The sequence below is a fragment of the Drosophila ficusphila genome, unplaced genomic scaffold (assembly GCF_018152265.1).
Source record: "Drosophila ficusphila isolate 14025-0441.05 unplaced genomic scaffold, ASM1815226v1 contig_412, whole genome shotgun sequence".
NCBI classification, from domain to species: Eukaryota; Metazoa; Arthropoda; class Insecta; order Diptera; family Drosophilidae; genus Drosophila; species Drosophila ficusphila.
In genome coordinates this window covers 3,342,329-3,368,543 of record NW_025064326.1, presented here as the reverse complement: position 1 = coordinate 3,368,543, position 26,215 = coordinate 3,342,329, and the positions used below count along the sequence as shown (strand labels likewise).

The window sequence follows — 26,215 nt, the reverse complement described above, 5'->3', positions numbered from 1 at the left end:
CGCATGTATGACCTTCGCACAAGGTGACTGGGGCACAGAGAGAACGCCAGAGAGTGAGACGCAATGAGAGAAGGAGAGAGCAAATGAGCTTGGGGCACAGTGCATAAGGAGCACAGTTATGGTGCAATTGAGTCGAGGGAATGCAGTGGAGCACCGAGAGAGCTGATAAGAACCGCTGTGTCAGCAAGGCACTGTGGAACATATTCCCTATAAACCGCGCAGAGTATAATTTATTTTTAATAATGACATACAATTATAAATGCTTTTATAATTGACCTACGGAAGATTCATTTTGTAAACAACAACTATTTCAAAGTCGTTCTACCATAAAAGTTCCCGTAAAAAAATAATTTCAAAAAGGTAGAATACTTTTTCTATCAGTTGTCTCCAAACAAGTTAACCACAGCAAAAGCGGCCCACTGTGCGTCGAGAATTGTTTACAAGGGAGCCAAAGAGCGAACACCGCTAAATGAGAGGCTAAAGCTCTTAAAGAAAAAGCTTTGGAACCTATAACGAAAGTATAAAGTGAGAATCGCTCCGGATTTTGCTGTGAACGGTCGTCTGTTCAGGTCTGTTGTGCCTATAGTCTCGTCTCCAATTCGCTGTCGCACACGCAAACGGGTCTCCGCCACACACACGCGCACCCACTGAACGGAATCAGAGAACTATATAGAACTGATCAGAGGATATAACTAGGACACCATGTCGAAGCCCCAATCGGACGCCGATCGGCGCAAACAGATCTCGGTGCGCGGCATCGCAGAGGTGGGCAATGTCACCGAGGTGAAGAAGAACTTCAATCGGCACCTGCATTACACCCTGGTCAAGGATCGTAATGTGTCCACCCTGAGGGACTACTACTTCGCCTTGGCCAACACCGTCAAGGACAACATGGTGGGCCGTTGGATTCGCACACAGCAGCACTACTACGAGAAGGATCCCAAGGTGAGTTTGACGCCCAGCCAGGCCGCCCAGTTATTGATTTTGCTCCATGCTCCATGGAAATTTCCATAAAAAAATGGATAAGCCTCCTAACCTAACTTTCAACAAGTTCTGGAACTCCTCTCTCTGACTATTCCTCCCGGCGGCACTCCAAAAGATTTTGAATATCTCCTTTAAACATTTTTTTCTAGATTTTTTTTTTGGCTATTACGACATATTATTCGGCCGTCTCCATTCTCTTAAATTTCGCTGCTGATTTATTCCCCAATGCGCTTTGGCCAATGAATCTACAGTAAACACTCTGCGATAGGAAAAACTGTATATATGGACCTTTAAGTGTCAGAAATTCAAAAAATATTTTAGCTAAAGAAAAATAATTGAGAAAAATATTTCATTTATGACCTTATCAACTCTGATTAGGCCCACACTTTAAAAAATATATTCCAAACCAGCATCAAGTTGTATTTTTTTAGGAATAGACCACTTAAAGACTTCTAGCAAATAAGAATTTTTTGTTTTAACCAACGAACTTAATTTATTTAGCAAGGGCTCACTGTATTTCTTAAATTTATGCTTTTTCTGCATTTCCCACGCTTTCGTTGTTTTGCTACTATATAATTGTTTCGTTTCATTTAATTGTCCGCGAAATTGCCAAAAAGCAAAGATGCAAATGGGATCAATGCCAAGAAATGCGCCAAAAAAATGTGTGACACTTTCACTGCAACAAATTGCAAAGGTGCTACAAAAAGCCGGCGAGTTTGTCAACCACCTTCCCCATTTTCTCGCTCCTATTTGAAATTTTCCCCTCGCCAGCTGACTAAGCAACAAAAGCTTAAAAATAGCATCCATATAGCAGCTGTCGTTGAGCTACTTTTATACCTATGCAAACATATTTATTAGTTTTTCAAAAGTAAAATTCCAAGGGCCTTGGCTCACAATTTTCTCGACGATTACCCCAGAAAATGCAGTTTAAGTTTAGCAAGTGTGCGCAGCAAGTGCCGCCTTCTAAAGCGTATCCATCAGATACACAATATGTATATATATATCTACTCATGCACGTGCCCGAATCGTGAGCTTTCCATTTGCAAATTTCGAGCATCTAAACACTTTTGTCCTTGCTGAATGTCAGCTTAAATCACTTTCAATTTCCGTTCGTAAGCCCCCAAAAATGTATCTATTAATTTTCCATTGACTCTACCACTAGAAGTTCAACCTACATACACTTTTGGGTGATAAATATTTCCAATTTAACTAATTTGTGGAAACTGCCGCCGAAGCGGCACACATATTTTCAAGGTCAATCAAAGGTTGTTAACAACAACCAACTGACAAAAATATCAAGGAAAATTTCCCCCATATATTTGTTCTTTCTCTGGGCTTTTATTTTGGCTACAATTTCGGCTGCTCTTCGTGCGCACGATATATATACATTTATATATTCTTTTCGTTCAGGTTGTGGAACTTTTATAGGCCCGATTTTGTGTAGTTGTCCCCCCACATGCAATTAGCTCACGCAACCGACTGAACAGAGAGAGAAATGTGTATATTGCTAGTTGTCAATTGTATCTCTCGGATACTTGAACAGCTGTTATTATGCGTAGCCCAGTACTTAAAGTTAATTGAAGACGACTTGACGCCCATTGGGCTCTGTACCAATTTATGCAAATTGAAGAAAGTTCAGCGGGGTGGATAGCCACATAAAAGAGTTATTTACTCGCCTGTAGTTTTCCACAAGTCAGGCTGACCCAATAGAAAATATTGTACCACTTATCACCCGCATGGAAACCGAATTAAAAGCGTTTATGTATCAGGAATCAATGAATGTTCAATGTTACATCAGCAAAACTATCGCATTTCCAATTTCCTATGCACATCTGTAACTTATTTATTGCATATATGTAGGTAAGAAAACAATAAACAACAAATGCAAACAAAATACCGGTCGTTTGTTGTTGAGGCGTTCTTTATCAAAGCCGCAAAAAAATCATATGTCTGGGCTCTAATTCTACTGCTGGCCAGGCCAGATCGTTTGCGAAACACCCTACACAAAGCGAACAGCTGTGAAAAATATCACCACCGGCAGTTGAATGACTTTGAAAGCTTTTTATGGATCTAAGAGATTACTCATGGTTTGTTGTGCAGCTCAGAGTTTTTGATTAGATAAGCTAACTAGGTTATTCACATCATTATTTGGGTCTACAGAAACAATCATGCTTAGAATCAATTTCCCTGTTTTCGAGTCCCAATTTGATTATATTGTTTTTAAATAATAACATTACAGAATCTTGAATCACATGAAGAGCTCATGGCAAACATGTTCCTTTATCAACCACGATTTTCAGAACAGATTAAAGATTGCTTACATATTTGCTTACATAACTTATTAGGAACTATTATGCTGTGGAATAATATTATTTTTTAATGTGATCACATACTAATTGCAATGAGAACATAAACATCATAATAAAAGGCAATTAATATTTGCCCACTATCTCATTCAGTATATCTTATCTGCTAAATAGTTTGCAAAATATTCCTAATCGAAAATCCCCAGATTCTATAGCCGCGCCTTAACCCCTTTCACCTACAAATATGCACACAGAAACGCGCTCGCCAAACATTCCGCACTAATTAGCTATAGTTTTTTGCCGGATCACATAGCATCAGACATCTGAAATCAGCATGCGCCGGAGGTATGCGTTTTGGGGCATAGATTACATAGGTGGACTGATAAGGATTGGGATTAGCATACCCAGGGAGCCATTGGAGCCATTAACTGGCGACACTGTCAGCGATGTTGTCGTCAATGCTGATCGGTGATCCGTGATCGATCGATCGATCGATGATTAGCCCAGCATTGGGCAGCGATAATGATCCCAATCCCGATCCCGATCCCGAGTTATATATGTTCATGCTTCGCCATGATGTTTGCCCAGCATGCAAAGTGCAGCCTGCAATCTGTTGATAGCTGTTGCCATAAACACAATAAATGCCCTCGTAACATCGATCGATAGATTCGAACTGAATCGAACCGGTGATTGTGAATGCCTTCCTCTATTTATAGTTTTCCAGTTGGCTTGCCCTGAAATTACCGGGCGATTTCCCCCCTGATAAGGCATTATTCCACTGGGAACTGGGTGACCTTCTGGCCAAACATAACTAGGTCTTTCAGCGTTAGTCGGCGCCTTTCTTATCAGGCATTCGGGGGCATTATGCACTGTACAGTTGAGCCTGGCTGTGTGGAGACCTTGCACTTGGCTAATCACTACGGAAATTCGCGGCCAAACTGGTTTCCCAATAAGTTTGATGATCCCACTCTCTTGAGCACTCAGATCTCTTGCTCTTCTCTGACTTATAATGCTCTTTAATCCGATAAACAAGCAGAATTTCGGTATACGAATATGTTCTCCTTTTAAGCAACTACTAGGTATAATAAACCATGTATGCATCAACTATATGATAATATTTGGCGTCTTTTGTATAATATTTATCCATTAAGGTTGCATACTGCCACAATTAAAACCTTGTTTCATAATATTTGGTAACATATTCTTAATCACACCTGAACAAACAAATGAAATTGTAAACTAATTAACTGATGATATATATCAATGTCTACCTTTCAGCGCGTCTACTATCTGTCGCTGGAGTACTACATGGGTCGCTCCCTGACCAACACCATGATCAACCTGGGCATCCAGAGCGAGTGCGAGGAGGCCATGTACCAGCTGGGTCTGGACATCGAGAACCTGGAGGAGATGGAGGAGGACGCCGGTCTGGGCAACGGTGGTCTGGGTCGTCTGGCCGCCTGTTTCCTGGACTCGATGGCTACTCTCGGCCTGGCCGCCTATGGCTACGGTATCCGTTACGAGTACGGCATCTTCGCCCAGAAGATCAAGAACGGCGAGCAGGTGGAGGAGCCCGATGACTGGCTCCGTTATGGCAATCCCTGGGAGAAGGCCCGTCCGGAGTTCATGCTCCCGATCAACTTCTACGGCCGTGTGATCGACACGCCCGAGGGCAAGAAGTGGGTAGACACCCAGAAGGTGTTCGCCATGCCCTACGACAACCCCATTCCCGGATACAACAACAACCACGTGAACACGCTGCGTCTGTGGTCCGCCAAGTCGCCCATCGACTTCAACCTGAAGTTCTGTGAGTAATTAATTGAGTTTAAAATAAGAAAGTATCCTTGCTCTTCTCACTTGAACACAAATTTCAAAAAAATACCTTTAAATGGTTAAAAGATCTAGGAAACTTAATGAAATGATTCCTTATTTTGGGTTTATGTTATTGACGTTTTTATGAATCTTTTCCCCTTTCAGTCAACGATGGTGACTACATCCAGGCCGTGCTCGACCGCAATCTGGCCGAGAACATCTCGCGAGTGCTGTACCCCAACGACAACTTCTTCGAGGGCAAGGAGCTGCGTCTGAAGCAGGAGTACTTCATGTGCGCCGCCACGCTGCAGGACATCATCCGCCGGTACAAGGCCTCGAAGTTCGGATCGCGGGAGGCGGTGCGCAACACCTTCGACCACTTCCCCGACAAGGTGGCCATCCAGCTGAACGACACCCATCCGTCGCTGGCCATTCCCGAGCTGATGCGCATCCTGGTCGACGAGGAGCACCTCACCTGGGAGAAGGCATGGGAGATCACCGTGAAGAGCTGTGCCTACACCAACCACACCGTGCTGCCCGAGGCCCTCGAGCGCTGGCCGGTCTCCCTGCTGGAGTCGATCCTGCCGCGCCACCTGCAGATCATCTACCACATCAACTTCCTGCACATGGAGAACGTGAAGAAGAAGTTCCCCGACGACCTGGATCGCATGCGCCGCATGTCGATGGTGGAGGAGGATGGCGAGAAGCGCATCAACATGGCCCACCTGTCGATTGTCGGCTCGCATGCCGTCAACGGTGTGGCCGCCATCCACTCGCAGATCCTGAAGGACTCGCTCTTCCACGACTTCTACGAAATGGAGCCCCAGAAGTTCCAGAACAAGACCAACGGCATCACCCCACGTCGCTGGCTGCTGCTCTGCAATCCCGGCCTGTCCGATCTGATTGCCGAGAAGATCGGCGACGAGTGGCCAGTGCATCTGGACCAGCTGGTCGCCCTGAAGAAGTGGGCCAAGGACCCGAACTTCCAGCGCAACGTGGCCCGCGTCAAGCAGGAGAACAAGCTGAAGCTGGCCGCTATCCTGGAGAAGGACTACGGCGTGAAGGTGAACGCCTCGTCGATGTTCGACATCCAGGTGAAGCGCATCCACGAGTACAAGCGACAGCTGCTGAACTGCCTGCACATCATCACCCTGTACAACAGGATCAAGAAGGATCCCACCGCCAACTTCACCCCGAGGACAATCATGATCGGCGGCAAGGCTGCTCCCGGCTACTATGTGGCCAAGCAGATCATCAAGCTGATCTGCGCCGTCGGCAATGTGGTGAACAACGATCCCATCGTCGGCGACAAGCTGAAGGTGATCTTCCTGGAGAACTACCGCGTCACCCTGGCCGAGAAGATCATGCCCGCCGCCGATCTTTCGGAGCAGATCTCCACCGCCGGCACAGAGGCCTCCGGCACCGGCAACATGAAGTTCCAGCTGAACGGCGCCCTCACCATCGGCACCCTGGACGGCGCCAATGTCGAGATGGCCGAGGAGATGGGTCTGGACAACATCTTCATCTTCGGCATGACCGTCGACGAGGTGGAGGCCCTCAAGAAGAAGGGCTACAACGCCTACGACTACTACAACACCAACCCGGAGGTCAAGCAGGTGATCGACCAGATCCAGGGCGGCTTCTTCAGCCCCGGCAATCCCAACGAGTTCAAGAACATTGCCGACATTCTGCTCAAGTACGACCACTACTACTTGCTGGCCGACTACGATGCGTACATCAAGGCCCAGGATCTGGTGTCCAAGACCTACCAGGTGAGCATTTCAGTATGCCACAATTTAAATTGATTTAAAAATGATTTAAATATTTCTTTTTTCAGAACCAAGCCAAGTGGCTGGAGATGTCCATCAACAACATTGCGTCCAGCGGCAAGTTCTCGTCGGATCGCACCATCGCCGAGTACGCCCGCGAGATCTGGGGCGTTGAGCCCACCTGGGAGAAGCTGCCAGCGCCGGAGGATCAGCCACAGAACTAAATCAATTTTCGATATTATTTTATTATTTATGTGCTTTACTTTTGTTAAAGTCAAAGTCCAATTATAGGCGCCAAAAGCAACAACTAAAACTAACCAAGTAAACACGGGCCTCAGCCCAGATTGTTAATATTTTATTTAATAAAAATCCAAGATAAAGAATCCAACAAGTTCTCTCATCACTGCGGAATCGAATCAACAACACCAACGGTACCTAACCTACCTAAAAAGACCTCAGGAAAACTTTCAAAGTAAAACCAAAAGAAACCAAAAGATTTTAAACTAATGGAAAATTTATAATAAACGTTAGTGGCAAGCTTGTTAGACATCGGATATGCGTGTTTTTATCGAGATTAAACCTCAAGTTCAACTGTTAAATGTAAAAATTAATTTAAATTGAATAAATTTGATTCGAAATATATAGAAACTGGTGTTTTGAGCAGAGTTGTCGGTTGGTCAGCAAATAAAACGTTACGTTTCGAAAATATCTTATTGAAATATACAATTTTATTATGCACATAAAATAAAAAATTTAAACACATTCAGGAAATCTCTTGGGGGAATGGAATCAATATCTATTATAAACAAATGTTTTGGCTATTGTTAGACCCATTGAATTAACACAAATCGTTGATAATTTTTACAATGTAATTGTTTGGATTTTTCTTTTTAAAATATTTGCTAAAAAATTGTAAATATTTCAAAATTAGTTTCGCTCTTTGATAAAATAATTGCTCCTGACGAATAAACGACTCCAAATTCTTTAAAATTAATCAAAATGCGATGCACACTGCACGAAACCGGGGAGTATCAATCCCCGATTGCATTTAGTAGTTGACTCTGGAGGAGCGCGTCGACTTGACGTACTGCCGCTCTTCGGCTCGCGAACCGCTGGCCCTTTCCCTTTCGAATTTTTCATTAGAACGCTCCCGTGGGGACTTTTCCTATAAAGTAAAATAGATTTTGGTTAACTCTATGAGCTCTATAAATCAGAGATAAAACTCACTCTATGCCGCTCTCTTTCCCGGATTTCGTCTTCGCCATTTTGTGCTGAAAATCGTTCTTTCTTGAATCTCTTGAATCTCCGAAATATGTGTTTTCTCTCACCTTCGCGCCGGCGCTTGTGTTCGTTGCTGTTGGTCTCCTCAGTGCGGTCGCGCTTGCGCCCCAACTTGCGATCCTTGCGGGCGTCGCGCTCCTCGTCCGACAGCTTGTCCTTGTTGCGCTCTTTGGTCTTGATGCCGCGCGCCTTCTTCACGCTGTCCACCAGTTCCTCCACCTTCTGCAACGGCACAGGATTAATGGTTGTAAAAGTGTAGCTAAATTCTTTCTAACCCTAACATTTAACAATCTGAGTGTCGGACTACTTAAAACTGGAACAAAAACCGAAAAGATCTGTGTTTGGTGTTCGCCTGAGTCTGTTTGTTGTCCTGTGTCTTATACATATGCATAGTTTAATAGTCCGCCGCCCCGCCACGCGTCCATCACTTACCCGTGCACAGTCTCAACATCAACGAATTAACAACTAAACTGGGCTGCACAGGTAACTGCAGGAACGTAACCAGATTCGCGGCTGTGTCGGAGCTCCACAGAGATTCCTCAGGATTTTAGGTTTTCCAAAATGTGGTTGAGGGATTACGTTTAAAGTTCTCCAAAGATATTTGTAGATTCCGTCCATGTAATGATTTTCATCAAGGAATTAACCTCTAATCCGGGCTGCACAGGTGAGTTCAGGGTCGTAACCCGAAAAGCGGCAGTGTCAAAGCTCCACGGGGATTCCTTAGGATTTTAGTTTAGCCAAATTGATTGTTTACGTAGTTTGAAGTTAACAGTTCCGCAGGGAATATGTGCAGATTTCGTTCATTTTTCGGTAGTTTTTATCCGCTTTGATCCTCTTATATTATGTTGATAATGTAACAGTTGTCATTAAAATTAGTATCCCAACTTTTAGTTTTACTTTAATGTTTCGGACTGTAGAAGATGTTTCTCTATGGCACTCCAGTTTTTAAAAAGCTGTGATTGATCCGGTCATGTAATCCTCTTTTACTGTTGAGTTGCAGGACCACGTAGAACAACATTTAGAGTTTGATGTGATGTTCTCCAACGAAGTAAAGGAATTATTTTCTTTGAGTAGTTATGTAACAAGTAGTCCAGTATTGCGCCAAATTAGTAAAGTGTTTCCTTCATCAGAGCGTTTTAAATTATTTTATCCGGCTTAACTTCTTTTATGTTTTTCACGGTGTGTTGAATACTTTTGTTGTGATGCATGACAATTGCAGTTTTCTATGATGATTTATAATGATGATTTTTTTTTTGTTTTTCTTTTGTAGACTCTTCCTTCAATCTCCTCGGGTTTCTTTAAACATTGTTGTCAAGCTCCTCCGCCATAGTCACTTTTTGGTTTAGAAAAGTTTCCTCCACGCTTCCAGCGAGATTCGTCTTTTTGTTTGCGATTGTCGTCTTCATGGTCCCATACTCCAAATCGGTCAGGTATTTACACTACTTTTCTTATTCTACTACAATTATTTAACACTTGATTGTACAAAAAAAAAATTTTCTCCTCCACAAATTTACAAAGGTCCTGTGACATTGGTCCAAAAAGTTTCACTTTTATAGCTTAAATCTAATACCCCTAATTTTAATACTTAGAAATAAAGAATATAGCCGCTGAGAACGAGATCCGCCGCACGTTTTTTCTATTTTTAAGGGTGGTGGGCTCGTTGCTGATTCATATTTTGGAGTCGCAGCTTGGAGAAGGCGTTGCATGCTCAGTTGTAACTTCATGTGTTTTCCCTCCAGATCGTCATCATAGTCGTGTTGTTGTTTTATACTGTTGTCTTAGCGTACTTATGTCTGCAACCATATGCTACTAACCTTTGAACTGCTGGTTGACGATTCCAATTTGCGACGCTTTGAATCTGGCAAATAATTCAGTTATAAATGAATGATAGATTTCGAGATGAGCAACAAACCTTTTTCAATGGTCTCATGGCTACGTTGTCGGTGCTGCATCGAACCGTTGCTCTCATTGGACACGGAGCTCAAGTCACGGTCCCGCATTCGTCCCTCGAACTCATCATAGTGACGATTATCGGTGCTGCCCACCAAATCCACAGTCTCCACAGCATCTCCGTGCCGATGTCGCTCATCGCCGCCGCGCCGCGAAGACTTCTCGCGCTTCAGACCCCTCTGCTGCGCCTCCAACTCTTCGAGGCGCTGGGAGCGCTCCCGCGACCTCTGATGCTGTTCCGCTTCAGTTCGCTCCTTGACCCGGGAGCTGCGATGGCTAGTAATGCTGCCGTGTCGCTGGTCGTGCTGATCCTGTCTGTCCCGCTCCGCATCTCGGTTGCGACTCTCGCTCTGTCTGCTGCCATTGCTGCCGTTGTTCGTCTGCTCCAGCTGGTCATCCTTGCTGCGGGACTGGGATTCCCGTGGCGCCGGCAGATCACGTTGCTTGCTCTCACGATCGTTGCTGGAAGTCGTTGACGCTGAGGTGGCAGTGGATACCATGGTGGCGCTGTTGCCCTCGCTTTTTTGGTTCTTCGAATCGCTGCGCGAAAGGGAAGCTAGGGAAAGCACCAATTTATTATTAGTTTTGAGGCAATCGCATTTTTCTTTTAGTTAAGTAAGAAATGTATTTTCCTTACCTGCTTTCGCCTCAGGTTCCTTGATGCCCGACTTTTGTTCGTTGTTGTAAAAGGAAGAAGCTCCGCCGGTGACTTTACCCGCCTGCGCAGGGGGCGAGGTGGGCGACATCTTGTCCGATTTGATGGGAGTGCCAGATGCACCAGCAGTGGTCGGTGAATCCTTGTTGGGCCGCTCGGCCATCTGGTGGAAGTCACTCTCCTTGAGCATGTGAGGCGTCTTCAGCTTCAGCTGACCAATGTAGCTGGAGGCAATGGCATACAGATCCGGTCGCTTTGTCTTTTCCTCCTCACGCACTTTGTCCACTTTCCGCTCGATGATCTGCGCCAGTTTGGCAAGAACCGGATAGTGAGGCAGGATGCGCATTAGAATGATCAGAGCATTGCGGATCTGCATGAAGTCCTTCGAGTCCAAACAGAACACGATCGCCTTGGTGATCTTGTAGTGCCACTTGTGGCACACATGGCGATAATTCTCATAGCCAACATGATCGTTGGCCTCCGAGAACTGATTGCTCACGCGAAACTTGGTCACGAAACCAGGATAGTTGGCGCACTCCTTGTTGAAAACCGCCTGATCCGCATGCCACCGCATCACTGTCTCCAGCATGGCGCACAGGAAACGGCCGTACCGCGTGGCCTCACCCTCCGTGCACGAAGTCACCGAGTACGTGATGTCGCAGAATATCTGAAGTTGCATAAACAGATGAAATCTATTTTTATACAAACACAATCAGTGAAGTGAACTAACCCGATCGTAGCACAGCAATGTGGAGAAGTTCGAAGTCTTGAGGTTGTGTATGGCGTGCACGAACTTGGCGCAATACAGCGCATCCAGGGCTGTGAAGGTGCAACGCGGGAAGAGGCAAAGCTGCAGGAACTGCGTGATGGTGTCGTTTTTGGCCGACTTGGCGGACCGAAGCAGGAACCAACTATCCTTTTGCTCCTGCAGTCGCTGCGAGATCTTGTCCACGTGCTCGTGTTGCTTCTTTCGCTCGTCGTTCAGCTTCTCCATCAGCGCGATGTAGCGCTCCTGCTCCTTCTTGTTCTTCGATTGATTGGAGTCCTTGCCCTCGGCCGCCTGCTGGGCCAGCTGCTTCAGCTTGCCGATCTCGCGTTGGTAGCTCTCGTTCGGCACGTGCAAATCGTACATGCTCAGGCTCCAGAAGGTGACCAGGAACTGCGGACTTATGTCCTCCCACACCTTAGCGCTGTGCAGTGGACGAACGGATTCAACGATTGGATTCATAATCAGCTGCGTGGCCTCCAGATACTTTTGCAGCTTTTGCGCTGTGGTCAGCTTCTTGGCGTTGGGATCAGCCTTGCGTAGCTGGTCGTATTTTTGCTGTTACAAAATGATTAAAGATGTATTAATATTCATTCTACAGATTATTGAACATATCAAACCACTTACATTGATTTGGTGGGTGAACATGGGTCTGGCCAGAAAGAAGGCCACATCTGTGTTAATGTGGTACTCCCGCAGCATGGTGATGATCGAGGGCAGGCGTTCAACGTACTCGTCCACAGAGTAGGTGGACCCCAAGAAGGTACCGAACTGGACCAGAGTGTCCTGGCACTGATCGTACAGGTTTCCCACCAACTTCAAGTGACTTTGCGCCGCCGTCTCGCGATAAATGACACAATGCTTTTGTTGCGCCATTAACAGGCAAATAGCCACAGCAAGATCGTTGTTGGCCAAGGCCTCCTTTAGACGGTTCGAAGACTTTTTTGTGTTCCTCACTTGACTGAAGTAGCCAGCCTGCCAGGAGATAATTGTTACAGAAATAAGACTCTATATATCCCAGTCATTTTTAAAGTAGTTACCTCTCCCCTGAGCTGTTCGCCGCCGCACATCGCCTGCAACTGGTCGTTGGTCATCTCTTCGCAGGACTCTACGCCCGCCATCTTGTGCACGATCTCCCGCAGGATCAGTAGGTCCAAACTCTTCTGTGATTTCAGTTGATTTGCCACATACTGTAGCAATCCGCTTAGCTCGATGCTGTACTTCTTGTAGATTGTGCCACAAAATGAGGCCAAGCTTTGCAGCCACAAAGACAAAGAAGTGCCGTCGTCCTTGAACCTGAGACGACCTGTTAACGTCAGCGACTCAATGATGCAGTATCCCAGGCAGTCGAAGGACAAGGCAGTCAGATACTTGAGCATGTCGCAGACGGGGCCGATGAGATTGTCATAGATTTGTATTTGCAAGAGAATCTATTGATATTAGAAGACAGTTAGGGAAAATTCGATTAGCCACAACAGTTAACGAAACTTACATAATCGAAAAGAAGTCCTGGCGCACAGTGGCTGTACTTTCCTACCAGTCGACCCAGCTGCTTAACATTCTCCTTGCTCACTCGCTTCATCAGAGCCTTAATATCACGCTGAGCCAATCCACACCGTCTGATCAAATTCGGATGCAGCTGGTAGCTGTCGTTTTTCCAACGCGCATACAAACTGTAGCGGAAGTGGTACGGGAAATACTTGAGCACGGCCCAGATCTCCTCGGACATGGAGCAGTTGTTGTCCAGGTAGAGCAACGAGGGAAGGATACAGGCATCGAGCGAACTCATAATGTCATAGTAATGCTGCTCGGCTTCTGAATTTGGCGGTGGTCCGTTCAAGCTGTCTACGCCCATTTCTACTACAAGTTTTTTCATAATCCGTATAAGCTTGTACATCAGCACAGTGTCATAATGCATCGCAGGACCCAAGACATTAGCCATCGGCCAGGTGTACTTCCTCAAATCGCGAAACTCCTTCGCCTGCATCTTGGCCACCAACTTGGAATCGTCGTATAAACGATTCCGGCTCTGCCTTCGACCCGCTGGTGCCTTAAAGCACTTCTTGTAGTAAATGTTCTCAACGGACAGGTGAATCAGATCGGCGATGGCACGGGCGATGGGTTCCTGAAGCACGACGGCCTGTTCTGGCAGCTTTTGGATGATTTTGTAGGCATTCTCCCAGTCACCTACTTTAAGTAAGGCCTCGCAGAGACCAAACTTCTGATTGGCATTGTACTTTTCCTGAGGTAAAATAATTATATAAGAATCAATGTTCAAATTGGATTGTTAATTATTACCTCATTGAATTTTTTAACAGAGGGCGGAGGTGGCGGATCCTTTTCGTCCTCCTTTTTGTTGGTTTGGATGAGATTTAACTTGCGCACCATTTCTCTGGCATCAGCCAGCTCCTCCTCCCAATCCGCCTTGATACTTCCGTCATTCGGAGTTAACCAGACATAGACATCGTTTAGCGCAATAACACCATGCTTTAGCAAAAGAGCACAAACATGGTATAGGGAGCGCGGCGTGCGGGAGTCCTTAAAGTGACAGAACTTGTAGCCAAGGACCTCGCAAATTATGGCACCGGTGGGCATGTAGCTGCGCAGCAGGGGAATAAACAAGTTCCAGCGGTCCGGTCGAGTCTCGAAGGACTCGATAATAATGTCCAGCACGCGATTGGGATCCAGATTGAAGCAGCCTGTAAAAAGGATTTATTAAAAATGAATAATTAGTAAACCGTAAATATTACCTATGAGAGATTTAATTATGTCCATAATGCTCTCTGGCGTGGTGCTCTCTTCAAATTCCTGATTGAGTTCTGTAATTAGCTTGGCAAAGCCCTCGCTCTCCTCACGGAAAAGATTAAAGCGGCGCTGCTTGTAGCTAAAATTGAATAGGGAAAATTACATAGTACGTATACCTATTTATAATCGTTAAATACATACTATAACTTGGTTTTGACCTTGATAAACTTGGAGTAGAAACTCTTGTTCTTAACAATTCCCACCTCCTGCAATGTGTCAATTTCCAAGCGCTCTTTCAGCAGACTTTCTGGAACTACCTTGTCCAAGTCCTTGACCAGTTGCACAAAGGCATGACGCTCTTCATGCAATCCCTCGGTCATAAGCGAGGTTTCGCTATCCAGAATGTTGACCACGTCCACTATGAGGCTTGGGAAGTCCGCATGCAGAGCCTGAAAAAAGTTGTATATATTAAAGGAATTATTCACTTTATTTACTTGATTAAAATTAAAGGTTAAGTAACTACAATTATCGCTTTAATTAATTGTCTCACAAATCGAAGCCCTTGAAAGGTTTTTGTTCCACCCGATTCTATCCCACTTACCACGACTTCCAGGAGCAGGTGGAGAACCAGGTCCTTCTTATGGGTAAACCGCAGGGCCTGCCAGAGGAGCTCGTAAATGGCGTTGGAAATGCCCTGCTTAAAGACGCCGTTCCGGTCGTAAACGGGCGTATCTGCGGCATCCTGCAGCTGTAGCTTGAGGTACTTCAGGCTAGAAGTAAATGTGTTATTTAGCTATGGGTGATATCGAGCACAGTTGATCCAAACAGTCGACACAAGAGCGCGCGAATATCCAACAGCAGCAGGACACAAACTGACGGCAGCCAGTGTAAACTGCAAGTGTGTGTGTGTGCGCGCGCGTTTGTATATCTCTGGCAGCGTTTGTATCGGTGTCTGAGCGTGGAACCACGTACAATTCGCTTCGTCCGGCTTTGTCTAAGTGCTTGAAGATGTCCGGATTAAAGACGCTCGGATCCTTTCCGGTAGTGGCTCCGCCGTTTGTGTCCGAAGGATCGGAGGTCCGGTTTTCCGCCACCGTAGCTGCTCCTTCTCCACCACCACCGACATCCTGCGAACCCGTAACGCTCTTTAGCTTCTTCAGACGCCGCATCCGGTCTGTCGATTTGTGCATTTTCCGATCAGGTGGAACACACGGGCGCTATGCTGTGGTGGCTTATATCTGCTCCCAAATTAATCAGATCCCTGTACTTTTCGAAATTTTTATCAAAATTTTCACACTTTGATGTTGAAGCAGTGTCACCAATGTGACCGTCCTGCGGAGGGAACTAAATATTTGGCGGCGTGACGAGAAGATCAAATGCAGGGACTTGTTTTTGGAACGCTTAAAATGGAACAATAAATAAAAGAATAATTCTGAAATGTTTTTCACAGCGTTTCTACCATATAAAACAAACAAAATCATAACATTTATGTAGTAGACCCATTGTACTTCTAAATATTATTATAAGCTTAATTAATACTCTTTTATTCAACTATTTGGAAAGCTGTAAATAAATTTATGCTATTTGTTGCAGTATAAATATTTGAACATAAAAAGCATTGGAAGCCCCGAAACGTACGGAACGTACGGAACAGAAACCCTAACAATGAGCAAAACAAAGATTTTACATCACTTACCCAAGGTTCCTATGAAGCTTCAACCCCAAGCTACATTTTTATTCCTCTTACTCTTTTTACCAAATTGTATGCACATATGTATATTTATGTATGTAAATAAGAAATCTCTTAAAAATTCAATCTGAAGGCAAATCAAATTCAAGAAAGCCAAGATTCCACCAGGTTTTGGAATTGTTTGCCGATGATGCATTTCTTAAATAAGGTTACAAATCAATAAGGGGTTACCACATTTAAAAACATCTTGTGAGAATGAGGTTAAGCCTTTATTTTTCCAAATGTTAAAATTAACCTTTTGATGGAAAACATCATATTATATTACGTATTATCAAGAATTTACATTAACCACTAAATGTATCGCTGCAAATTATTTGCACACTTATCAGTAAATGGCAAAAAAATACGAATTGAAAAATGTCTTATATCTGATAATTATTCTATGAAATTACCAGCAGAAATGGAAAATTGATAACCGTGTCATATATTTGACAAGACCTTCTTATGCTATTTGTATTGATAAACAATATTAAAACTTTTTGGATAAGTCCTTAGCAAATTGCTTCTGGATGTAAAATCGAAACATAATTTGGATGATAGCTAATTGGTAGACAGCTGAAATCCCTATTCTCAGAGCAAGGCTTCGTTCTCAATTTTTACATCACATTCGATCATGGAGCTGTCGACATATTCGTAGGGAGATGGTGACGATGGTCTACGATTTGGGTAGCTGGAATTGGAGGTGAGGTACTGAGGATTCCCCAGTTGAGATGCAAAACTCGAGTCCGGAGCGGGCGTTAGTTTGGGCAACCCGCCCGCACGCACTGCTCCTGATCCCACCACAGCTCCCGTCACCGTTCCCGCTCCTTCGGCCATCTGCTGATCCTCCTTCCTGAGTTCCACGAGGACGCGGGCCATCTCCATGCGAAACTTGAGATTGCCGATAGGCGAGAGCGACTTGACGTGGGGCACCATGCTCACCATGAAGCTGTAGTCCGAATCGTTCTTTAAATCAGCATCATTGGAAAGACTTGGCGGAGTGGGCTTGCCATTGAAACCATTTAAAATCGGTCCATCGATCGGGGACGAGGTCTTCCTATGGCGAGCCCTTTTCGAAGGAGGATTGGGACGTGGCAGGGGCTTGTCGTACGGCAAGTGCTTGGGTGACTGCCATTTGGGCGAGAGATCCTTATCAGAGCGATGGATCGCTGGGTAGGGGGAGTTTAAGGGTTTAATCAGCGAACCACCATCCGAACCCGAATCCTGGGTCAACGAAGGTTCCCGTTTAAAAATGTCCCCGATTATTTCAAAATCAACGGAGTCATCGTTGTCAACGTCCACATCTATGGTGAAATCGACCAGCCGTGTGGACTCGCAGTCCTCAGAAGGCTCTGGGTCCAGGTCCAAGTCGGAGGTCTCTGGCGGAAAGGGCACTAGTCGCTCCGGATCGAATAAGTGGCGCATAAACTCCAATGAGCGGAAGTATGTCCAGTGTGACATCGCAATGCGTTGCTTCTGAATCTTGCGCACCTCCGCCCGGTAGCTGTCCCTCAAGCACTTGAATCGCTTCTTGCAGAGCGCGACTGCAAAAAAATTAGGTGTTATTTATAGGTTTTCTAGGTTTCTAGGCCCAAAATCGCTTTTGTCCGATTCCTCACCATCTATCTGCAAAATCTCTGCGACAGTCGCCCACTGAAGGGCTGCTTCCTGGTTGCGGTAGGCCATGGACATGTTGGTGTCCCACAGACACCGCCGCTTCGCGACCTCCGTTATGAGGCGAAAATTATCCGACTTCATTGCTTGCTAAAGACCAAAAATCTTGATTTGTCAACAAATGCGAATGCGGGTTTCGTACTTTCTACGCGATTTTTTTCACTCACCGCGCTCACAGCAAACGCGACGATTGTGTGAGCGGTTAGTTAGGAAAATTTAGCTCCACAACAAAACACTTTATTTGCTTTGATGCGTTTTGAAGGTAGATAAAGGAAAAAAATTCACGCGACGAAAACTCGCAGATCCGCTTTGCCGTGCCGCCCTTCGCCTGGCAACTCTACCGAACAGCTGATGCGGTATCAGCAGCTGCGAGTGGAACGGCCACACTGAGCGTGGCAACTCTGGCAGCCAAACAAATGATTCACAAAGTAATTTTTTATTTTTGCCGGCTGTGGGTTTGAAACTGGATTAAGTAGTTAAAAAACCATGTCGAACCCTGGTGAGGAATTCAAGGAGGAGGACCTGCCCGCAAATACGCTGGAGCATTTCAGCGAACTGCAGCAAGTGCTGCAAATGATTGATAACATCAAATCTATTGGTGCTGGCACCTTCGAAAGGGAATTCGAGCAATACGCCCAAGTTTTGACCAGATACCAGGAGCAGCCGCATTTGCTGGATCCACATTTGGAGGAGCTGCTAGGCAAGCTTTTGCAAAAGATTCGCAGGCCGGATTTGGACAACGGGGAACGTCATGCGGCTTTCAAGTATCTCTACATCATCTGCAAAGTTCGCACCTATAAGGTTCTGGTCAAGTTTATGCCCCACGAGCTGAGCGATCTGGAGTTTGTGCTAGATCTACTGGGCCAGCAGGATCCCAAGGAGTTTGACCAGTGGGAAACGCGTTACATACTGCTTCTTTGGATGTCTATCCTAGTCCTCAACCCTTTTCACATGTCGCGTCTGGATGCATATGAAACAACTCCCAATCCCATATCCAACTGCAGCCCCACCAATCATGTCCAGTCGAAGACCACCAAGATGGAACGCATTTTTGAGCTGATCCAGCTTTATGTGTCCACAAATGATACGTGCAGTAGCATGGCTGCCTATTTGGCCGCCAAGTATTTTGTTCGTAGCGACATCAAGGATCTGTACCTGGAACGATTTCTTAACTGGATTATAGATCAGCACCAGGCGGATACGGTGAACGTCAAGTTTGGCCAGCTGGCTGCCGTGGCTGCTATTTTGAAGCACGGCAAACGAGAGGATCTTCTGCCATATGCAGACAAGCTGCTTCAGTGGATAACCTCCTGTCAGTATAAGGATGGCAACGACTTTCTTAAGTATAAAAACTATGTAAAAATAGTCCAGAGAATCGGATTAGTCCATTTGAAGCCACGTATTGCCAGCTGGCGGTACAATAGGGGTGAGTTTGCCTAATCAACATTTATTACGTTTTTAAATTGACCCCACACGTTTAAGGCACGCGTTCACTGGCCACCAATCTTAGCCAGGCCGCAGACACAGGAGGCGGATCGGCTGCCTCAGAGGTGTTACCAGAAGAAGGTGAGGAGATTCTAGTGCCTGATGCCATAGAAGAGGTGATCGAAGAGCTGCTGCAGGCTCTGCGAAGCGGCGGAAACGATATACGCTGGAGTGCGGCCAAAGGATTGGGCAGAGTTACCAATCGCTTGCCCAAGGAGCTGGCCGATGAGGTTATAGGCTCAGTGATTGACATACTGAACCCACTAGAACCCCATGAAGCCTGGCACGGTGCCTGTTTGGCATTGGCAGAACTGGCAAAAAGGGGACTGCTGCTGCCGCATCGACTAGAGGAGCTGGTCCCGCTCCTAATGCAGGCTCTCTTTTACGACGAAATGAAGGGCTACATGTCGGTTGGTCAGCACATCCGCGATTCCGCATGCTACATGTGCTGGGCTTTTGCAAGGGCCTACAATCCGGATGACGTCAAACCCTTTGTGCAGAAAATCTCCTCAGGGTTATTGACCGTTGCTGTTTTTGATCGCGAGGTGAACTGCAGGCGAGCTGCCTCCGCTGCTTTCCAGGAAAGCGTTGGTCGCTTGGGAAACTTTCCCTTTGGCATCGAGATTTCCACCACTACAGATTTTTATTCTGTTGGCATTCGGCAGAATTCCTATCTAAACATCAGTGATTACATAGCCCAGTTCGAGGTGTACAGGGAACCCTTGATTAATCACCTAGTGCAGCATAAAGTGAACCATTGGGATCCTGCTATAAGAGAGCTGACTGCCAAAGCTCTGCATAAGCTATCACTAAGGGAGCCCGAGTACATGGCCGCCGTGGTGCTGCCACAACTGCTGGCCAAAACTGATACCATCGATATTAACTGCCGACATGGTTGCGTTTTGGCGATGGGAGAGATCACTCTGGCCCTGCGGAAACTGGAGGAAACGGGTGATCCATCTGTTGTTTACCTTTCCAATCAGCGAATTGTGGAGCTCAACGATTTGGTAAAGACGTTCCTAGACAGAAACTGCTATCGCGGAATGAGCGGAGAACTGATGAAGTCGTGCACGACCAATTACATAAAAAACTGCAGTTTGGCTAAGCTGCAGGCGACAACCGACTGTTTGGGTAAGGAAATGCTAGCTAACTTTTTTTATTTGCATAATTAAAATAATTCTTGCTTTCAGCTTCTTGGCAAATGGTTATAGACGCCTGTCTGGTTACAAAAACAACTTCTATTCGTGACTCCTCGGTGGAAGCCTTTGGCCAACTCTGTGCCACTTACTACTGTTCGGATTCTAGATATCAAGAAAACGAAGCCATTATCAATGCCTATTTACGGGGAGCCGAGAACGACTTGGAGGAGAATATACGCATGGGCTACATTGCTGCTTTGGGAATGCTCCCATCATTTATGATTCGTCCTCATCTGCCAGCTGTTTTGGACAGTTTGGTGAAGCATTCGTTGACGCCTTTGCAAGCAGTTCTTGCTGGTGAAATGGGCGATCGCGAAAATATCCAAACCTATAGATGGAGTGAGGCAAGGACCGAGAGTGTGAGAGCATTGACTAAATTGGTAAAAACCGTCGGTTATGGAGAAGGAATCGGTGAGTCTAGGACCCTTTGCAACCGGTTGGCAGTCATATGGTAATTATCCTTCTTCCAGATTCATTCGCAGACCCCAGGAACTTCAATAAGGTTATAGAGTGTCTGCTTAAAGCCCTAGACGAATACACCTTAGACAATCGCGGTGATATTGGTGCTTGGGTGAGGGAAGCGGCCATGACATCGCTGTACGAGATCGTAACTCAGTGTCCGCGTGAATTCCTTACGGCAGGGCATGTTCACAAGATTGTGTCTGGATTTATGCAGCAGGCGGTAGAGAAGATTGATCGTACACGAGGATTAGGTGGTCGCCTCTGCTGCCAACTGATTCATCATCAGCCAAGTATCCCGCATATTCGTGAGCATTCAAAACTCCTTGAGATTTTCCCAGCGGATGCCGATTCCGTACTTTGGTTGTTTGCCGACCATACATTCCCGATGTTCTGCGACCTGCTCGCTCTGCCGGATTACTCTAAAAGAGTGCTTCTGGGATTGAGTGCCAGCATTGGACAACTAACTGAATCTCTGGTAAGTCCGTGAGGTGCTCACATTCTTTTTTATTTCTCAGATATTTTGTTCTGCAGATCAAGTATTCCTCGAGTGCCTTTTTCCAATTTTTGCGTTCCAATCCCGAAACTGTGCCGCGTCTGTGCTCTGAGGTAGTTCAGATCTTCGAGGAGCACCTGTTGAACGAACGGGTGACATATCCCATGCTTAGTTTCCTGGATATTCTCATTGGTTCTGGAACTGTGGAATTAGTGCTTCATGATGAATCAAATCCTTTTGCGGAGGATATCTTTAGACTGTTGAATCTAGAGGTTAAAGGGTACAAGAAGCTGTACAAGACAGCTACCAGCATAAGTGCTTTTTGCCAGCTGCTGCAGGTTCCTCGCTTGTCCAGACGCATTCTCTCCAAGCTCTCAGTATTCCTAGGCCTGCAACACGTCCACGTGCGCAAAACCGCTGCCACAAAACTTTATGAAGCACTGGCTCTTCACGGCGATGTAACTGAAATACCCGAGGATAATATGGATGAAATCCTGACACTGCTTTCGGAAACAGATTGGACTATGCCGCTGGTAGAGGTGCGTCCGCTGCGAAATCAACTGTGTCACCTAATGGGCATCAAGCCTCCTGTGAGTGGAGTAGCTGCAGCCGCCGCCTTGCAACAAGCGAACGCGGATAAATGAATTTTTGGCAATAGAAGTTAAGGTTCTGTATTTCTCTAAATATCTTTAATGTTTTCGCACAATTATACTGACAATGCTTGCAAAATTATTTGTTTCAATTTCATACAGATGATAACTATAATTAATAATATAAGAAAAGAAGTTAAAATGTAATCTTTTTTAACTTGCAGCGAAAACTATACTTTGTACTTAGTACACTAAACAAACTTCCTTTGCATTAATATTCAAAATAAATAAAACATATGTATATTTAAATAGTCCGTATTCTCTGAGCAAATTAACGGTGTATGACATTTTCGCGATACACGGCGACGGTCACACTGAGAGACAGCGACCAAAAACAACAAGACAAGACAGGCGAGGGAATGAAAAATAAAAAGAGGCGCAAGAACCCAGAAAACCGAAAAGCAAAGAGGGATAAAATAGCCGAGATCAATTAAACCCTGCCAAACTTAACACGGAGAAATTTGTCATTGTAATTGTTTTTTTTTTGTAAACAAAACACAAACTCGCACACCCGTTTTCTTTTGCTGCACAACTTTGTTACACAATTGTGGAGTGTCAATTGTTGCGGAATCCCTTGTAAATCGCGATGAGTATTTGGGGCGTACGATGTTTGACACAGAAGTTCATCCGGCAGGCATACATCCTTGCGAACAGGAGGTTATTGAGTCCAGAGCCCCAGAGATGGCCACCGGCACACGGTAAGTGAGGTTATGTGTTTTTTCATGTTTTTTACCACTAACATTGTGCTTCCTCCTGGATTTCAGCCATTCTACGGCCCGCACACAGCAGTCTATATCAAATGGTAAAGAAACGCACCCTTGAGGCGCGAACCAAGTTGCAAGCCAACAAATATCCGAATCATCAAGCCTGCGTCATAAAGCCCCCAACTCTTCCCAACGAGGAACTCGAGGCGGCTGTGGAGTGTCCTGAGCCTTCAAGCTATGCCAATGCCCAGTTTCAAGCCCCGAACCAATCAGAGCCACTCTTTAAAGTGGTACCCATTGCTCATTCCATCCTTCATAATGTTTCCTAATTAAGTTGGGGGATGCAAATCTGGGGATTCTACATAAAAAGTGAATTGTTCCATTAAAAAAAATGTTTAGGAAAATTAGTAGATTTAGCGGGCTTTTGCAATTTTTGCAATCACCTGCAAACCTTGTGAAATTCATCAAATGAATTCAAGTCAGAAAAATCTATGCACCAATTTTATTGTACCAAAATTAATTCTTTACATGAATCCGATTTGCATTCCCGCTTAAATTTTTGCTGGCTCACTTACTAATATTTTGCTTATTCATCTTAGGGCTTTGCTGAGTCAAAGCCAATTTGTAGCGCCAAGGATGTGCTCAAGTCTTCGGACAGTGCGAAGCATAGCCACAGTCAACCAGTTATAGATTCCTGCAAACCAAATGCCTGTGAAGAGTTCAAACGCAAGCGAAAGGAAACGACCTGCCAGCCCTGCAACGAGGACGGAACTGCTCCTTGTGGAAGTGGTGGTGGTGGCGATGAGGACTGCGAATGTCGGATGAAGGATCTGCGTCTCAAGTGTCTGTTGGGTGCGCTGGCTGCTCTTCTCGCAGGAGGATTGGTATGTTTGCCTCTGGATATCTGTAAAAGGCGCTGACTAATTGTTTGCCAACATTATAGCTCGCCTGGTTCATGACGCGGAAAACGGATGACAGTGAAGCCAAGAAAGCCCAAGAAGAGGAGGAATTACGGAAACGTAGATTGATAGCTGGACTTGCTACGAGTAAGTTATAATTCATAAAATTGTATTATTATTTTTTTGTATAAGAACGTTCTGGTAGTCGGGTTAAGATAAGCGCTATCTATTGTGTTGGCCAAAATCATCATGATTGGATAATTACGAAATAATTACAAAAAAGTCGTCATGGTGCTTATCATAAGCCATTAAGTGCACAGACAAAAACATTGAATTATTTTTATAGAAGTATCAATCCTAAATTTCTATTTCATGTACAGGTCCGCCCAGTTCTGAGGACCTTCCGAAGCATGTGCCTTACCTCATTATTGGTGGCGGAACCGCCGCCTTCTCTGCGTTCCGCGCCATTAAGTCCAACGATGCGACCGCCAAAGTTTTGATGATCAGCAACGAGTTTCGTAAGCCCTACATGCGGCCTCCATTGTCCAAGGAACTGTGGTACACGCCCAATCCCAACGAAGATCCCATTAAGGATTACCGATTCAAGCAATGGACTGGTTCTGAAAGAAGGTATGCCTACAACTGTAATTATTAATTAATTTGTTTGTTAATCTCCTGTTCCCTTAACAGCTTGTTCTTTGAGCCCGATGAGTTCTTTGTGGAGCCTGAGGATCTGGATGACAGTGTCAACGGCGGTATAGCCGTCGCTCAAGGGTTCTCTGTGAAGAAGGTGGACGCGCAGAAACGCATTGTGACGCTAAACGACGGATGCGAGATCAGCTACGATGAATGCCTTATTGCCACGGGCTGTGCCCCTAAGAACCTGACCATGCTTCGCGATGCCCCGCCCAGCGTAATGGAAAAGGTAATGGTGTACCGCACACCCGATGATTTCGATCGCCTCCGGAAACTGGCAGCGGAGAAGCGGTCAATCACCATTGTGGGCAATGGTTTCATCGGAAGTGAGCTGGCCTGCTCCTTGGCGCACTACTCCAGGGAGAACAATGGAGGCAAGGTGTATCAGGTGTTCCAGGAGAACGCCAACATGTCGAAGGTCCTGCCAAACTATCTGAGTCGTTGGACAATGGCCAAGATGGAAGCCCAGGGCGTCTGTGTCATTCCCAATGCCAGCATTCGATCGGCTGTCCGAGATGAAACCAATCTGAAGTTGGAGTTAAACAATGGCATGACGTTGATGTCCGATGTCGTCGTCGTTTGTGTGGGATGCACACCGAATACAGAGCTAGCGGGTCCCAGCAGATTAGAGGTGGACCGGAGTCTTGGTGGCTTTGTGGTCAATGCTGAGCTGGAGGCCAGACGGAATCTGTACGTCGCCGGGGATGCGTCCTGCTTCTTCGATCCACTGCTGGGCAGGCGGCGAGTGGAGCACCATGATCACTCGGTGGTCTCTGGTCGGCTGGCCGGCGAGAACATGACAGGAGCAAGTAGGTTTTCTCCCTTTAAAGTTGTTATACTTACTCTAATGTATTTCTGTTTACCCACAGAGAAACCCTATCAGCACCAGAGCATGTTTTGGTCCGATCTGGGACCAGAGATTGGGTACGAGGGCATTGGTTTGGTGGACTCCTCGCTGCCTACCGTTGGCGTGTTCGCCCTGCCCTCGGACGCCGCCGATCGCGTCGACAATCTTCCCGAGTCCAGCGAAGATGAGGACTCAAAAAGTGCGAGTTCCAACGTCTCAACGAAAAACGCTGCCGTCGTTACCCCCGATGGAGTTACCTGTGATCCCGATGAGGCGGCCAACTATGGAAAGGGTGTGATATTCTACTTGAAGAACGACAAGATTGTTGGAATCCTTCTGTGGAACCTTTTCAATAGGATAGGCTTAGCTAGGACGATAATCAATCAGAATAAGAAGTACGATGACCTCAATGAGGTGGCCAAACTGTTCGAGATTCATGCGTAGACAACCGAGTGTCCCTGGGGACCAAGGGAAAAGCCCATCAGTGTTCTGGAATGCTAATCAGCCCGCACCGATCATAAACGAATGCCTTCAACTGTGTTTATTGTGTACATATGCAATTGCAACTAGATACGAACGGCAATGGCGCAATGCAACAGAAATTTTGGTTTTATTATTTTTGGAATAAATTTTATTTTGTAGTCCACGACATTGAATCGGGTTTAAGGCCGCATTATGCGTATCTGCATGTATATATATCAAAGACAAGGATTAGCAGACATCTGTTGAATTTTCTGTATGTTTCCTAATAAATTAAGCGTGAAAAAAGTTGTTGACCAAAATTTCACGTACTACCTGAATTGTTTACATCTTGCATTTTCACTGTTAAACTTTCGCTTTTTGACCATAAGGCATTCTTTATTTAACTAGACCTAAGCGTTTTTTGTCTTCATTTTTAATTAAATAAAGTCTAAGCACTAGAATATATTCTCATTGATTTGTTCAGTAAGGTAAAATTTGGAATAAAGTATGCAGTAACCAAGGCTTTGAAATACCCAATCATTTTTGTAGCCGATTTTCCTAGAATTTGAAAGGACATCCACAGCACGCTAGTCTAATAGAGTACCATCTGCCTTCAAAAGGATTGCACACCTGGTTTATTAGGGTAC

The 26,215-nt window shown here is 45.5% G+C and overlaps 5 protein-coding genes across 6 annotated transcripts; 3 read left to right on the top strand and 2 right to left on the bottom strand.

Moving 5' to 3' along the window:
* Positions 1-534: 534 nt before the first annotated feature.
* LOC108092404 (glycogen phosphorylase) lies at positions 535-7,259 on the top strand. The gene is made up of 4 exons (XM_017191966.1): positions 535-945; positions 4,569-5,097; positions 5,268-6,874; positions 6,940-7,259. Exons 1-4 carry the CDS (start codon positions 703-705, stop codon positions 7,093-7,095), a joined length of 2,535 nt encoding a protein of 844 aa, XP_017047455.1. The 5' UTR covers positions 535-702; the 3' UTR covers positions 7,096-7,259.
* Positions 7,260-7,579: 320 nt separating this feature from the next.
* Positions 7,580-15,615, bottom strand: LOC108092402 (THO complex subunit 2). Its single transcript, XM_017191965.1, has 15 exons — positions 15,241-15,615; positions 14,870-15,038; positions 14,470-14,717; positions 14,274-14,407; positions 13,822-14,222; positions 13,016-13,765; positions 12,564-12,953; positions 12,151-12,498; positions 11,488-12,081; positions 10,740-11,424; positions 10,065-10,658; positions 9,967-10,010; positions 8,200-8,374; positions 8,099-8,142; positions 7,580-8,036 (listed from the first exon to the last, which is right to left on the bottom strand). The coding sequence occupies exons 1-15, from the start codon at positions 15,456-15,458 to the stop codon at positions 7,920-7,922; spliced, it is 4,911 nt and encodes a 1,636-aa protein (XP_017047454.1). The 5' UTR covers positions 15,459-15,615; the 3' UTR covers positions 7,580-7,919.
* A 593-nt stretch (positions 15,616-16,208) lies between these two features.
* Positions 16,209-18,006, bottom strand: LOC108092425. Its single transcript, XM_017191994.2, has 3 exons — positions 17,839-18,006; positions 17,617-17,761; positions 16,209-17,541 (listed from the first exon to the last, which is right to left on the bottom strand). Exons 2-3 carry the CDS (start codon positions 17,753-17,755, stop codon positions 16,589-16,591), a joined length of 1,092 nt encoding a protein of 363 aa, XP_017047483.1. The 5' UTR covers positions 17,756-17,761; positions 17,839-18,006; the 3' UTR covers positions 16,209-16,588.
* Positions 18,007-18,054: 48 nt separating this feature from the next.
* On the top strand, positions 18,055-22,039 carry LOC108092423 (tubulin-specific chaperone D). The gene is made up of 5 exons (XM_017191990.2): positions 18,055-19,097; positions 19,154-20,287; positions 20,347-20,766; positions 20,826-21,292; positions 21,349-22,039. The coding sequence occupies exons 1-5, from the start codon at positions 18,158-18,160 to the stop codon at positions 21,952-21,954; spliced, it is 3,567 nt and encodes a 1,188-aa protein (XP_017047479.2). The 5' UTR covers positions 18,055-18,157; the 3' UTR covers positions 21,955-22,039.
* Positions 22,040-22,198: 159 nt separating this feature from the next.
* LOC108092424 (putative apoptosis-inducing factor 1, mitochondrial) lies at positions 22,199-25,913 on the top strand. Of its 2 annotated transcripts, none has more exons than XM_017191991.2 (7): positions 22,199-22,658; positions 22,725-22,954; positions 23,264-23,548; positions 23,608-23,710; positions 23,944-24,193; positions 24,254-25,068; positions 25,129-25,913. In XM_017191991.2, exons 1-7 carry the CDS (start codon positions 22,547-22,549, stop codon positions 25,548-25,550), a joined length of 2,217 nt encoding a protein of 738 aa, XP_017047480.1. In that variant the 5' UTR covers positions 22,199-22,546; the 3' UTR covers positions 25,551-25,913. The 2 variants fall into 2 exon arrangements, with proteins under 2 accessions (XP_017047480.1, XP_017047481.1); XM_017191992.2 differs by having other exon boundaries at positions 22,202-22,658; positions 22,725-22,762.
* The last annotated feature ends 302 nt before the right edge of the window (positions 25,914-26,215 follow it).